The sequence below is a fragment of the Typopeltis vanoorti genome, chromosome 5 (genome assembly GCF_054136105.1).
Source record: "Typopeltis vanoorti isolate ZY-2024b chromosome 5, IOZ_Tvanoo_1.0, whole genome shotgun sequence".
Lineage (NCBI taxonomy): Eukaryota > Metazoa > Arthropoda > Arachnida > Uropygi > Thelyphonidae > Typopeltis > Typopeltis vanoorti.
In genome coordinates this window covers 11,997,359-12,012,494 of record NC_143553.1, presented here as the reverse complement: position 1 = coordinate 12,012,494, position 15,136 = coordinate 11,997,359, and the positions used below count along the sequence as shown (strand labels likewise).

The 15,136-nt window shown below is 34.7% G+C and overlaps 1 protein-coding gene across 2 annotated transcripts in view; it reads left to right on the top strand.

Moving 5' to 3' along the window:
• LOC150106226 (gamma-tubulin complex component 6-like) overlaps positions 1-15,136 on the top strand; it is a 909,633-nt gene that overhangs the window by 370,023 nt on the left and 524,474 nt on the right. For both annotated transcript variants that reach the window (XM_090392253.1, XM_090392252.1), the window contains one exon: positions 12,573-12,711. In XM_090392253.1, coding sequence (XP_090248379.1) covers positions 12,573-12,711 — 139 coding nt within the window. The remainder of the gene's footprint in view (positions 1-12,572; positions 12,712-15,136) is intronic.

The following is a 15,136-nucleotide window of genomic DNA, read 5'->3' as shown; positions in this document are numbered from 1 at the left end:
TTAGTGGTATTACAAGAACAGTTTAAAAAAAAATAATAATAAATACAAGCTAGAATACTAACAATAGATCATTTAAAATAGAACACGCCACGTGATGTTATATCACAAAGTATGAAACGGAATATTTTGAAGTAGAGACATGATTGGGGAAAAAAAAAAAAAAAGAGTAATCTTGATTAGACTTTCCCAGAATTTTGATATAGATATACAGTCATTACGATTCAGGTTGGGACGATGGAGCAAGGCTTCCACGCTTTCCTTGAACAAATGTTCAAACCTATAATGGGATCTATGGATGCTGGACCAATGTCCTGGACCAATGGATGCTGTAGTCAGTTTCAATCCCATGCTGAGCCAATCCAGACTTTTCAGGTTTGTTGTGAAGAATGGAGGATTGATGTTCTTGGATTCTTTTTTCTAGAGAACGTCCAGTCTGTCCAAAATAGGAGAGATCACAGTTGCACGGAATTTGATAAACTCCAGGAAGAGATAAAGTTGAGCGTTTGTCTTTAGGAGAAGGAAAATGAGAAGACAATTTATTAATAGGTGAATACGTAGCTGTTAAATCATATTTTTTTAAAATTCTTGCGATAGGTTCTGAAATACCGGAGATATAAGGAATTGGCACTCGACGTATTGCAACTATGTTGTTTTGTGGAGGATTATAAGAATTGAGAAGATATTGAGTACTTTTTTCAGAAAAGCCATTGAGTTTCATGTGTTGTTGGATAGTAGAAAGTTCTTTCTGTAGATAATCAAAAGTAGAACAATTAGTTTTGGCTCTTCTGATGAGGCATTTTATAATTCCTGTTTTTTAACATGGATGATGGGCTGATTCTTTAAGAATATAACGACCTGTGAACATTGGTTTCCTGTATATAGATGTCAGAGTATTGTGACCGGATGAGGAGAACGTCCAAAAAAGATAATTGGTTGTTTTCTTCTATTTCCATAGTAAACTTTATACGATGATACAAGGAATTGATACTGTTTAAAAAAAGAAGGTAAAGAGTTTTTGCTGTGTGGCCAAATAGTAAAGATGTCATCTATATATCTTACCCAAAAGGATGTTTGAGGGAAAATTATTGAAATCTTACATTGGCAACTCTAATTCTTTTTTAAAGAACTCCTCAGATTTCTTAGAAAAATTAAAAAATGTCTCTGGAAATACTTTTATTGGGATTATATTGATCAAGTGCATATATGCACTTGACCAATATAATCCCAATAAAAGTATTTCCAGAGCTTTTTGGTCAAGAAAATTAAACGTTTTTTAACATAAAAAATGTCTCATTTCAACCTACAGATTTTATGGTTAGCTTTGATATAGAATCTTTATATACCAATGTACCTCTCAAGGAAACTTTAAAATTACTTGCTGACATCTTTCCTGAAGACATTATAAAACTTTTCGATTTCGTAATACATTCTGGATATTTCGTATGTCAAAATAAATTTTACAGCAAAGTAGAAGGAACGGCCATGGGAAGTCCTCTTTCTCCTGCCAACTTTTATTTAGAACATTTGGACTTTTTCTAAATTTAGCCACATTTAGAACTATGTGAGAAAGATATGGATCCAAATTTGTGGAAATATAAGTGCGCAGATCAGAAATATGATGACTGTGAATAGCAAGGTCACGTTTAGCAGCTTTAAGTTGGTTACGGATTAGAGATAAATTAAAAAGTCCTGGTATTGTACTACGTACTAGGAATACTTGCATTAGCTCACGCTAGTAATCGCCGATACTTTTATAGTTTACTATATTCGGCATGAAACTCTCTCATTCCAATCTTTGAGTTTTGTATTCGGTTTTAAAACGTGGGATTTAATATCCCCTTAATTTAATGATGTTTATATCGCCGAAATGAAGCCTATTGAAGCCTATTGGCTCTTTATATTTAAGTAACTTAATGGGTGCACCTGTTTGATAACTCATATAGCAGAGTATATAAGTTCTTTTTGCTATACCCTTTGGTATTAATTTGGCCTAGCTACTCACTGATGAAGCCTCAAAAAAGGCTGAAACCGGTCTGGGTAGTGACCTCCCGCCATAATGTAATAACAGCATACATTTCCTAGGAAATGTGTTTTTACATTATGGAAAATACCAAGAATAGCGATCAGAACTTTACCACCTTTGCTGCGAGTTGCCTGGTATTGTACTACGTACTAGGACTACTTGCATTAGCTCACGCTAGTAATCACTGATACTTTTATAGTTTACTATATTCGGCATGAAACTCTCTGATTCCAATCTTTGAGTTTCGTATTCTGTTTTAAAACAGTGTGGGATTTAATATCCCCTTAATTTAAATGATGTTTATATCGCCGAAATGAAGCCTATTGGCTCTTTATATTTAAGTAACTTTTTAATATATATATATGGAGAATCTTCTACGGCAGTGGTTCCCAACCTTTTTCCACTTGTGTACCCCTTTTAAACTCATTTCTATAAATTGTACTCCTTATTTTTAAAATAGCTGTTTTTAAATACTGACCCTTTTGTCCAGTACCTATCTTAATGTAAAATAGTTGAAATGAAGTGAGTTGGAAAAGGAAAATTACTACACTAAAAGTACAAACGCGCACTCGTATTCCCTGGATATGCATACCACCGGTTGGGAACCGATATTCTATGGAATGCATAGAAGAAAGTTGTCCAAACATGGGAGAGGTGGTCTAGTTGCTAAGTGTAAGGTTTTGTATTTTGGACTACAGACAGTGCAAGAAAAGATTATATTAATTGGAATTTCCTTCAACTTGTTAATGAAACAAATAGCTGAGAATGATGGTGGAAAGAGAGTCGAAGTTTAAGGACTACATTACTAAGGTAATTAAGTCATCCCATCAAGTAACTACAGTGTTGATGAGAACAGTGAAGAGTTATTTTTTCATGGTAGAGGATTCTTTGGTGAGATGTTTTCACCTGGGCCCCCATAGTATCAGAGAAATAATCAAGAACATCCAGTGGTGAGCAAACAAGATGATATCTATCCTGCGGATTTGTGCATATGAAGACAAATGGCAGAAATGTTATCTTCCTAGTTTTAGAAATAGACATATGAAAAGAGATATAGTCATTAAGTTTTTAGGGGATCTTTCAGATACAAGTAAGATTTTTCAGTTCAGTACCTGGCAGAGGGAGAATTTGGAGTCAACACTGGTATTCCTGAGTAAGGATGATTAGGATAGATGAGATCAAGACCCTTTTAACCTCACATGGCACATAGTGGGTGTGTACAGACTGAGCTACTAATCGATGTTGTGAGTGTTTCATCAGGAAATGTGTCCAAGGTGAGATATGATAAAGCATTGAGTTACATAGAAGCAAGGATCCTATCTTAATTAGTCCATAATTAGAGAGCTTGCATAATACTTGCTGATTACCCTCAGTACTGATGACTAAGGAATATTATTGCCACAGAATTGGTTTAATATTATTTTAGTGTGCTTCATTGAAATCATGCTGTTATGTGAAAGTTAAATATGATTTCTTTCTTAATTTTTTTGGCAATGTATTGGAGAAAAAAAAATAGTAATCCCACATTTGAGATATTGTTCAGCCTATAGAATATTATGGGGGAAAATTCCTGTGAGTATACCACATCTTCAAAATCCAAGCTTGAAAAAAAAACTGAAACTGGATAGTTATTTGTTATCTATTATCTGTTTCATACCAAATATCTATTATTCACATAACTTTGCTGTTGCATAAACTGGAGAATGATGGATTGGAATAAAAACTATTGACTCTAATAAGTGGGCAGGTAGTTGATTGATAAAGTGATATATAGGGGATGTGAATCCACCAGTTTTAAGGTGACCAGTGGTGTATCCTCAGGGATTTTTTTTTTTTTATCATTGTTGTTTAATCTGTACATTAATAATTGAGAAGGACCTGACAAGAAATGTTCAATTTGATTGCTGATGATTTGAAGATAGTTAGGGTATTCAGAAATTTTTCTGCTATACTGATATATGGTGCTTACAGAATAATGATTTAAATAAGCTGAAACAGTTGGTAAATAACAGCTGTTTATACAGTGTTAGGTGTAAAGTTATGCACTTTGGCGTGATAATATTTCCAGTGGTCTTTTTTATTATGCCAATACTGTTGAGTCTAGGAATCCTGGAATTATGGTGGGTAGGAAATTAAAGTTCATTACATTGTAAAAATTGCAAATACAACTCAGAAAATAATTCCAAGGTTGAAATGAACACCAGTTGTGAGAGTAATCATGATATACTTTAATTTGAAGTAGATAACTATGTGGGTTTTCTCACTTAGGAGAGATTACATGCTGAACTACAAACCAAAAAATTGTGACAAACTCAGGTAAATATTATCTTCGGTCCCATGATATTACTTACTGAATGAGAAAGATATCACCAGTGTATGGGAATCTTCGAAAAAGTGCTTATATTGATAAGTGAGGCAGTATCTGAATGTATCCCCAGAGTTCAAAGACTTAACATTATTAAGCAAGAGATCTGTAAGAATGTGGTGTGGAAGGACTATCATGAGAATAAGAGTGAGAGGAGTTATGAAATATATAAAGTGCAGGTGAGAAAAGTTATGAGTATCATGCTGAGAGCTAAATCAGGGTATGAAAAGAATTAGCCTGTGCAGGCTAAAGGCAGTCTGCACAGGCTAATTCTTAGAATTTTATCATTATGCCACGAGTAAAAGAAAGAATGAATGAATGTGGAAGAATAATTTTTACAGAATGCAGAAGTTGTGTCAAAAAAGATTATAAGATTATTCAGTTAAGGAGTACTCACTTTGCTAAGATACATCAGCCTGATGTGTGTGTGTTTGTGTGTAACATTATGCATACTGCTAATACTACATTGGATGAAGAGATAGAGGTGTGTGAGAAGGATGAAGAGCTGTTGCATAACCTGAATAAGAATTTGACAATAGGAACAATTTGACACGTTTGTATAACTTAGAGTCTCAGCTCAGAAAACATACCACAGGAATGGAAAAAATGTATGATAGGTCCATAGTACAGGTAACCCTCGTATAACGTTGTACTTATACAACACGGTTTTGATATAACACAGTCTACAAATTGTAGTATTCCTTGTTGAATGCGGTACTTATACAACACAGTTTCAATATAAGATGGTCTGCAAACTGTATTAACCCTTTATGTTTTCATATATTTTTCACCGCGCAACTTAAAAATCAAATTTTATCTTCTTCGAATATGTGTCTGCGCGTATTGCTCATGTAGTTATGTTACGAATTTATATTAGAAAAAATACCCTTTAGCATGCATGTATGTCAATTGCTTACCATATAAAGTGTTTATTGTTGAAAATTGTCTTCATTTTCTGCCAGGAAAGCGCATTAAAAAATCATAAGTGTGTTAATCTCAAGCTGAGCACTTTATTTTTTGATGAGTTATATACAATATGTAATAATGCTTTTTTTATGTAAAAAATTTATTTTTATAGTAATAGCTACTTAGAGGTTTTTCGATAAGGTTAAAAATGAAATTAGTGAATTAATTGATGGGGAAATAGATTTAAATGAGGAGGAACTGGTACGATTAATAGATGACGTCGAACCAAATGGTGGGGAAAGTTCTGCCGAAGATTCTTATTACAATGAATCTGTTAAAGAATTCAGTTTAAAGAAATTAGCAGAAGGATTGAACTTGGCAAGAAAGTTATTTTATGGATAATGATCTCTCAATGGAGCGCTCCGGAAAATTCACAAGACAATTGGATGTATGTTTAGCTGATGATTTTATACTATGTACAGGTAATCATCGTATAACGCAGTACTTATACAACACGGTTTTGATATAACGGGGTCTACAAATTGTTGTATCCTTTGTTCAACGCAGTTTCGATATAACGCGGACTACAATTTCTAGTAACCCTTTATTTATTTATTTTTTTCATGTGTTTCATCGCGGGACTTCAAAATCAAATTTTATCTTCGTTAAATTTGTTTCTGCCCGTATTGCGCAAGTAGTTATAAGTATCGAATTTAGTTTTATTGTATCACTGAATAAGGTACTGTACAGAGGCTTTTGCAGTCTGTGTCATTCTCAACAAATAGTGCAATTAGAGACAGATGGAATAAAAACGGTGCTAACTAATAAATCACGTGTCCCCTCTCACAGAAACCATGCTGTATAGACTTAAGCACAACCATATGTTGCACCGAAACATAGTAACTAACTAAAAACTATTGTCCAATTTTTCAATTATGAAATAAGTGTTTGTTTTATTGCATTTGAAATTCTCGATGTCATTATGACAGATCACAAAAGCTAACTTAAAATAAAAGACTACCAAGAATTGAAACATGCCATATAATGAATGTATGAGTTCGCCTACCAAGAAGCCATAAAATTCAATCACGTTTGTGTGAGTTGAGCAAGTCAGTAATGAGAAGTTCCATTGGAACGATAACTGACACTCTGTTGTGAATGTGTTAAAACTAATAGTGAATGTTGTTATGACAGTTTCAGATGTTATGGAATTTGATTGAAGAGAATTAGCATTTCAACTCAACACTTTTCGGTTGCTTTTGTCTTTGGCTTGCGCGATCTTTTGTTAATACCGCACCAATCATATGCATATCTTTATAGCTGCTGTCTTGTGTAAAACAAAATTCAGCTTGTACGTATTGTAACAATTAAAAAAAAACTTGAATCATTTATAAGCATGTAAAAGGATATTACCTGAAAATCATTGACATGCCAGCAAAATTCTCAGACGTGCCACAGGTTCGCCATCTAGGGTTTACTGTATAAAGTGTTTATTGGTGAAAATTGTCTTCATTTTCTGCCAGAAAAGCCCATTTAAAATCATAAGTGTGTTATTCTCAAACTGAGCAGCTTATTTTCTGGTGAGTTACATACATATGTAATGCTTTTTTTTTTTATGTAAAAGTGTATTTTTATTGTAATAGCCACTAAAACTGCAATGAAAGGGAAAAAAACTAACATTGAAGAGGAAATTCATTTCTCTCGAAGAAAAAATTAAAATCTTGGATCAGTTGAAAATTGGAGAAAAACCAGGAGTTGTTGCAAGGACTCTGAATTTAAATGAATCAACAGTTTGAGCAATCCAACAAAATGAACATAAAATCCGAGAAAGTGTTATTGGTGGGTCAAAGGTAAGTGCAAAATGCGTTGCTCATTTTTGTGATATTCTAATAGAATAAATGGAGAAATCTCTAATAATTTGGATAGAAGATTGCACGCAAAAGAAAATTCCTTTGGTTGGACACCTTATTGAGCAGAAAGCTCTCAAAGTTTATAAACATTTAAAAGAACTTGATCAAGATACTTCAGAAGAAATCTCTCAGCATAGATTTTGTACCAAGTGCCAAGGTTTTCTTTGTATAATCTTAAAATCCAGGAAGAATCAGCATCAGCAGACGTTGAAGCTGCCCGGAAATACCCAGCAGAACTTTTAAAAATCATTAAAAAAGTGCAGACCAGGTGTTCAATTCGGATGAATCTGGGTTATATTGGGAAAAAATGCCAAAACACACCTATATTTCGAAAAATGAAAGATCAGCTCCTGGATTCAAAGTTTCCAAAGATAGAATTGCTCTACTGTTTTGTAGTATTGCATCAGGTGATTACATGACAAAACCAATGTTTATTAACCGATCCACAAATCCTCATGCGATGAAAGGGCTCGACAAGTCCACCCTACTGTTTATTGGCAGGCCAACAAAAAAGCACGGGCTACAGCTAGCATGTTTGAAAATTGGTTTTTCAAGTGTTTTGTACCCGATGTAGAAAGAAGTTACACAAAGAAAAAGAATATATACTTCAAAATTCTACTAATTTTAGATAACGCACCAGGCCAACAAATTTAAGCCATCCAAATATTAAAATAACTTCTTTGCTGATTAATACTACTTCACTTATTCAACCACTCGACCAAGGAATAATATCAACATTTAAGTCATATTATATTCAGCAAATATTTTAATTAATTTTGAAAAAATGGAATCTAATCCAAACATGACACTGCCTCAAGCATGGAAAGAGTTTTCAATATTGAATTGTGTAAAAATTATTTCTCTGTCCGTTAAGGAATTACAACCCTCTACGCTGAATGCTTGCTGGAAAAAAATATGGCCTGAAGCCGTTCTGGAACAAAATTTCGTACCTCCAGTGGATGCCGAGCAAAGTCGTATAATAAATGTCGCACACATTTTTGGTGGAGAGGGCTTTTGCGATATGGTTGAAAACGAAATTAGTGAATTTACTGATGGGGAAACAGATCTAAATGATGAGGAACTGGTACAATTAATAGATGACGTCGAATCAAATGATGGGAAAGTTCTGCCGAAGATTCTGATTGTGATGAATCCGTTAAAGAATTCAGTTTAAAGAAATTAGCAGAAGGATTGGACTTGGCAAGAAAGATAGGAAGTTATTTTACGGATAATGATCCCTCAATGGAGCGCTCAGGAAAATTCACGAGACAATTGGATATTTGTTTAGCGCCACATTATGAACTTAGTAAAAAATTGCGGCATAGTGGAAAGCAAAGTCTTATGACTTCTTGATGACTAAACCAGCCAAAGTATGCAATGAGAATTATATAATTGATGTCCAAGAGATTTCAAGTGGTGACGACCTCCAGCCACTTAAAGAACATCTACGAAATGTTATTTCTGAAGACAGTGATGACGATTAAAATATGCGCTTTATTTTATTGTGTCTAAAACATTTATGTATTATGTGCAATGAAATTTATGTACAATTTGTAATTTTTATAATTTTATACTACGTATTTGTCTCATAGTTTATGTTTTCTTAACTTATATGAATTACCTGAATTAAATAAAAATATTGTTTTTGTTGGATATGTCGTTGTTTATATAATTTAAAAAAAAAACGATTTCGGAACATAACCCTACTTTTTCTATGTAATCTAACTCTCGTATAACGCGATTTATATAACCCGGCATTTCTATTGAACCTAACATCCACGTTATACGAGGGTTACCTGTATTTGTTTCATAGTATAACACGATTTATATAACCTGGCATTTCTATTGAACCTAACATCCACGTTATACGAGAGTTACCTGTATTTGTTTCATAGTTTATATGAATTAAATAAAAATATTTTTTTGTTGGATATGTCATTGTTTATATAATCTTAAAAAAAAACGATTTCAGAACCTAACCCTACTTTTTCTATGTGATCTGAGTCTCGCATAACACGATTTATATAATACGGCATTTCTATGGAAGCTAACATTCGTGTTATACGAATGTGGTGCAAAAACTGATGTGTCTAACTCTCAACCTATCAGTATCATTGGAGTGGTGACAGAGATTTTAGAGAAGTTGGTAAGAACTCTCATACAAAAATGGGTTGATAGACAAGCTATACTTTGAAGGAACAGGATGGGTTTGGTCAAGAGAAGTCATGTTTTAGCACTTTGCTTATATTTTATAACATTGTTATGGCTGTGTTAGATAATGGAGATGGATACACTATGATCTCATCTCATTTTCCTTTTACCCTCTTTTACCTTGCGGTGGTGCGGGTTTATTAATCATCAGACCCAAACCGTTCACAGGATAAGGTGGTCAGCCTATGCCCCCAGTGTATCCTATGTCTGTAGTGTGGAGTTATCAAGGCCAATTTGTCTGCTTTGCGGGATGAAAAACCCCCAGGATAAGCTGTGGAAAAAACTCTACTGTGCCGCCGATGGCTGAGGAAGATCCTTCAGCTCCTCACGTCTCCGACAGGAAAATCGAACCTAGGACATTCCTTCCCCGGGCATATGGTTGCGAAGCACACAGCCACTAAGCTAACCGCGCAGACACACACACACACATATATATACACACACACACACACTATGATATTGTTGAATTTTGCTAAGGCACTTGATAGGATACTACATGAAAAACTGTTGCATAAACTGGAGAATATGGGTTTTGAATATAAAATCTTGACTGGGATAAGTGGATCGTTGACAGAGAGGTATCAAGAGTAGCATATGTCAGGTGTGAATCCATTAGATTTAAGATGACCAGTGGTTTATCTCAGGGGTTGGTTCTTGGGCCATTTCTATCCAGTCTATACATTAATGAAATTAGAAAGGGTCTAACAGGAGAAATGCAATTGTTTGCTGACAATATGAAGAGTGGCAGGCAATCAGGGATGCTACTGATATCCAGTACTTACAGAATGATTTCACTATGCTGTAAAATTGGGCAAACTAAAATGGCTGTCAGTTTAATGTTAGTAAATGTAAAGTTATGCACTTTGGCATGATGAGATTTTCAACTGGATATTAGTAGGGTTATTCTACAAGAAAGGGATGAGGTTAGGGATCATGGCATGATGGTGAATAGGAATTTGAAGTTCAAAGGTCACATAGCAAGAATTGCAAATACAACTCTGAGGATAATTGTAATGTTGAAGTGAACCTTGACATGTAAGGTTAAGGAAGTCATTTTGCCTCTTTATAAGGCCTTGATAAGACTGCACGTGGACTACAGCAGATTTGGTATTTTGAATTCCAAGGGGATAAAAAAAGACTTATAAAGATTATGCAGGGACTATAGAATGGAGATTATGAGGACAGTTTTCGAGTATGTGGACAACAGATTCTATGGTTCCATAAGTTTCTGACCTGAATAACTTTTAGAGGTGATAGAAAGAAAACAACTGTCTCTCTTTTCCACATAATCTACATTTACTTCAATACACTTTTCACATCTTTGAATTAACATTCCTATGCCTGAAAAAATAATCTGTATTTTTGTCTGCAAAATGGCCTAAAGCTGCATATTTCACCTGATTGTCATCTGCAAATTTTCTTCCTCGAAGATTAACAATGGCTGTATGGACTGGATCATTGTTGTGAAGCAGGCAAACACCATGACTCATCATTCCTTGTCTCTTCTCCTTTATGGTGTCAAGCAATTTGTACAGGAGTGAAGCATAATATTCTACATTCACGGTGGTATTCCTTTCCTTGAAGTCAGTGAAGAGAATTCTCTTGATTGACTTCAAGGCAATCCCAAGAGAGTGTTGCCATGATCTTCTTGGTGAACTGAGTGACCTTGGCCTCTCTCAGCAGTGCTTTGCCCCACTCTGTGGATTCCCTTTTGGAAAGAGAATCATAATAAAGGACTATGGTTTTATTCCCAGTGACAATGGATTCCAGCACTTCTCTCCGATTCCCTTGACAGAGCTCTAAAAACTTGTGGGAACAGGTCAAATGATGCTCCTGAATTGAAGAGAGTAGTCGGGGCACCCACCTTACACTGACCATCATATGAAGCTTCTTGTGGATGAGATGATAGATGGTTGTTATAGAAAGCCCCAACCTTGCTGAGATTTGTTTGAGCTTCAGCCGTCTATCATTGAGCAGTTCCTACTCAACAAGAGAAACATTTTCCTCAGTCATCACTTCCACGAGCGAACCATCATGAGGATCATCTTTGATTCTCTCTCTTCCTAGGCAAAATGTTTAGCTCATTCCTTCACAGGCGAATATTAAGGAGAAGCTTTCCCATAAACACCATCCAGTCACTGTTCGATAGCAATTGGAGAAAGCTCTTCTTTGGTGAAAAACTATCGCAACACAATACTCAATTTTTAAAATTACAGCGACTTAGTATGCCATGTGTTAGTTAAATAAGTGCGTCCAACTGAATGACACAGGTAGAGAGTTGAAACTAGTACACTAACCTCCCCGTAGATGGTGCTATTCACACAGTGTTTTAAAATTGGCACGAATTTTGTATGTCAGGCTGGAAACGTTTGGAACCTACCTCATATGTGGTTAACAGGAGAAAGAGGAGAGATATGATAGAGGTCTATATGTGTCTGAATGGATGTTATAGAATATCATCTGATGAAATTTTTCTTTATATGGAAAGGTGGGGAAAGAACTTGGAGGCACCTATGGAAGTTTGTTCACAGTTAAGAAGGGGATAGGAGCTAGCTTTTTCTCTTGTAAAGCAGTGAGTGAGTGGAACAATTTGCCTGTTGGAGTAGCAAGTGCACCTTGTGTTAGTGAGTTTAAGAGAAGGTATATTTGTGCCAATGACATCTGGTATGAGTGATTTATGGCCTCCCTCAATGTGTCCTCGACTCTCTGAAAGTCTCAGATAATAATACTAATAATATCACGATTATGGAATGTAAATTGCAAGGACAGATGAGAGTATCTGGACTCAGATACTGGCAAACAAGAGAAAGAGAAGTGTTATGATAGAGGCCTATAAACTTCTGAAAGGGTTATCAACTAAAGTAAGTTATATACTGATGGAATTTTTTGTTATATGGATTGTGGAGAGAGGACAATGGATATCCATTGAAGTTAAGTTTCTGGATGGTTAAGAAAGGGTAAGAACTAGATTTTTCTCTCATAGAGCAGTGTCTGAGTGGAACAGTTTGCTACCTGTTGAAGTAGTGAGTGCATCCAATGTGAATGAGTTTAAGACAAGGTATTAACAACTGGTGTGGTTTATCTACTGACTCTCTTTATGAGTCCTTGACTCCCTGTAAGGCTTGGATAATAATAATAGTATATCATATCATTGCAGGTTTGATCTTACAAGCTTTTAAAGGAGGATTACGTCTGTACCTTCATTTCTATCGTGCAGCAGTATTATCACTATTGCAACAAGATTTCACCATTCTTCATCTTCATAATTCTTGTCGACGCTTACTTCAACAGATGAGGTAAAACAATTCCAATTTTAATAACCTACTTGTATTGGTATTTATTTTTGAATATTTAAATAATCATGTATATTTGAAGTTTAATTTTGGTGCTATGTTTCTTAGTAATTTCTTGCTATAACAAACATCTAGGGACTACAGAAATAGTGTGTCATAGATAGTTTGCTATAGTGAATTTCCTTTCAGGGTAGAATTGCGGTTGGGACCCTTTTGATAGTTTGTTGCACTAAGTAATTTTTGTTATAATTGACACCTCTTAACCTGTATTTGCTTAAATGTGATTTTTAATTTTACCATTGTAATTAACTGGCTGTCATTTGGAAATATAGAGAAGACTCTCTCTATGGAAAATGTAACTATAAAAATAAACTTATTCTTCAAAAGATATATTTTGGTGATTACACCACATTTTTTATTATTCAGTTATACAAAATACTGAAATAATAGTTCCCGACAAGTTTCGTAAATCGTGGGATTTACATCTTCAGGGGGTAAATAGTATAACTTAAAGTTTAAACAAGAGAAATTAATAAATACAAATCATAACCGTCTGGCTATTCATAAACTCAAATAATAGAATGCAGATATAAAACGTTATTGACGTTGAACAATACTGGACGATGTCACGTGTTCATTCTTATTCCTCTAATTTCTCTCTTATTTCATATGAATTTATTCAATTGACTTCCTACCATACCAGCTTTGTTGAATCTGTTGTCTATTTCCATATTTAATTTAGCTTCTTCTTTAAAAATCGTGCCTAACTAGCTGAAATGTTTTACTTGTTCTACGGGTTCTCAATTTACAATGCAGTTGGCATTTTCAACGATTCTGCCTATGTTCATTGTCTTTGTCTTTTTATTGCTGACCTTCATACCATATCTATTACAACAGTTATTCAATTTAGTCAGGGAATCTTGCAGACTTGTAGCAGATTTATTTAGAAGTATAACATCATCCACATAAAGCAAAGAGCTGACATTAACATCTCCAATTTTGATATCATGTTTAATACTACTTTCCTTCATAATGTGATCCATATAGATAATGAATAACAGAGGGGATAATATACATCCTTGTCTGATACCAGATTTAACATTAAACCATCTTCCTGTACTTCAATTCTAACTGCTGACTTACAACTCAAATAAAGACTAAGTATTGTTTGAAATAATGTCCCCCATTGACACCATATAACTGTAGCGCATTGAATATCTTCTCTTTTGGCACCTTGTCATATGCCTTTTCCAGATCGACAAAACTTAAATACTGATCTTTGTTATATTCCCATGTTTTCTCAACTTGTCGTAAAGTAAAGATCTGATCCTGACAGCCTCTATTTAGCCTGAATCCAGCTTGTCCTTCACCAAACTTTTCTTTCACAATTCTTCTCAACCGTTTCTCAAGTATACTTGCATAAATCTTACCAGGAACATTCAGTAGGGAAATACCTCTGTAATTCTCACATTCGGTTTTATTTCCCTTTTTATATATGGGTACTATGAGAGCTGTATTCCAATCATCGAGAATTTGTACCTCTGTCCAGGACTTCTGAACTATGCTGTGCATCCACTGTAAGACTTTTATACCACCATACTTGAGCATTTCTGGTCGAATATCATATACTCCTTCTGCCTTTCCACATTTCAAGCTTTTGATAGCTTTTTCTACTTCAAGTATGGATATGTATTCCTGACTGTATGCGTGTTGAGTGCTTTTTACCACCGTGCTATCACTGCTTGTTTCATTTAACAATTTTTCGAAGTAATTACTCCATACTTGAAGGATATCTTTTTCTTCCGTTTTCATGTCACCTTTATCATCTCTAAGTCCTTTTACAGCACTCTTTTCTCCATTTCTAAGCTTCTTTAGCAACCTCCAGAATATTTTGCCACCTTCTTGATATTTATTTTCTATGTTCTTGCCAAAGTCCTCCCATGACTTTTGTTTAGCCAGTTTTACACATTGTTTAGCTTTCTTACATTTGTCTATGTATTCTCTAAGAGCACAAGCGGACTTATTTGCCAGGAACTTTTGATATGCTTTCTTCTTTTCTTTCACTGCCTCTTTAACTTCCTGTGTCCACCATGGAGTTCTGATTTTTCTGTCCTTACAGACAACCTCATTCCTCACATTCCTCTCTGGTTGAATCAATCAGGTTTTTTTCTTCAAAGCTTGCCACTGAATCTCCAAGGTTTGGTTCCTATTCTCAAAGTTTTTCATTTTTTTTTCAATAATCTTTGTGTAGTTTAGTCTACAGTGTTCTGATATATACCGTGAAAATTAAACAACATGTGCGACGAACACATTATCCTTTCTACACCTTTGACAAATATGTATTTATCCTGCATTAAAAAACAGCAGCACTAGAATGATAAAAAGGATAATTCACATTATATATATATATATATATATAAGGTGATAT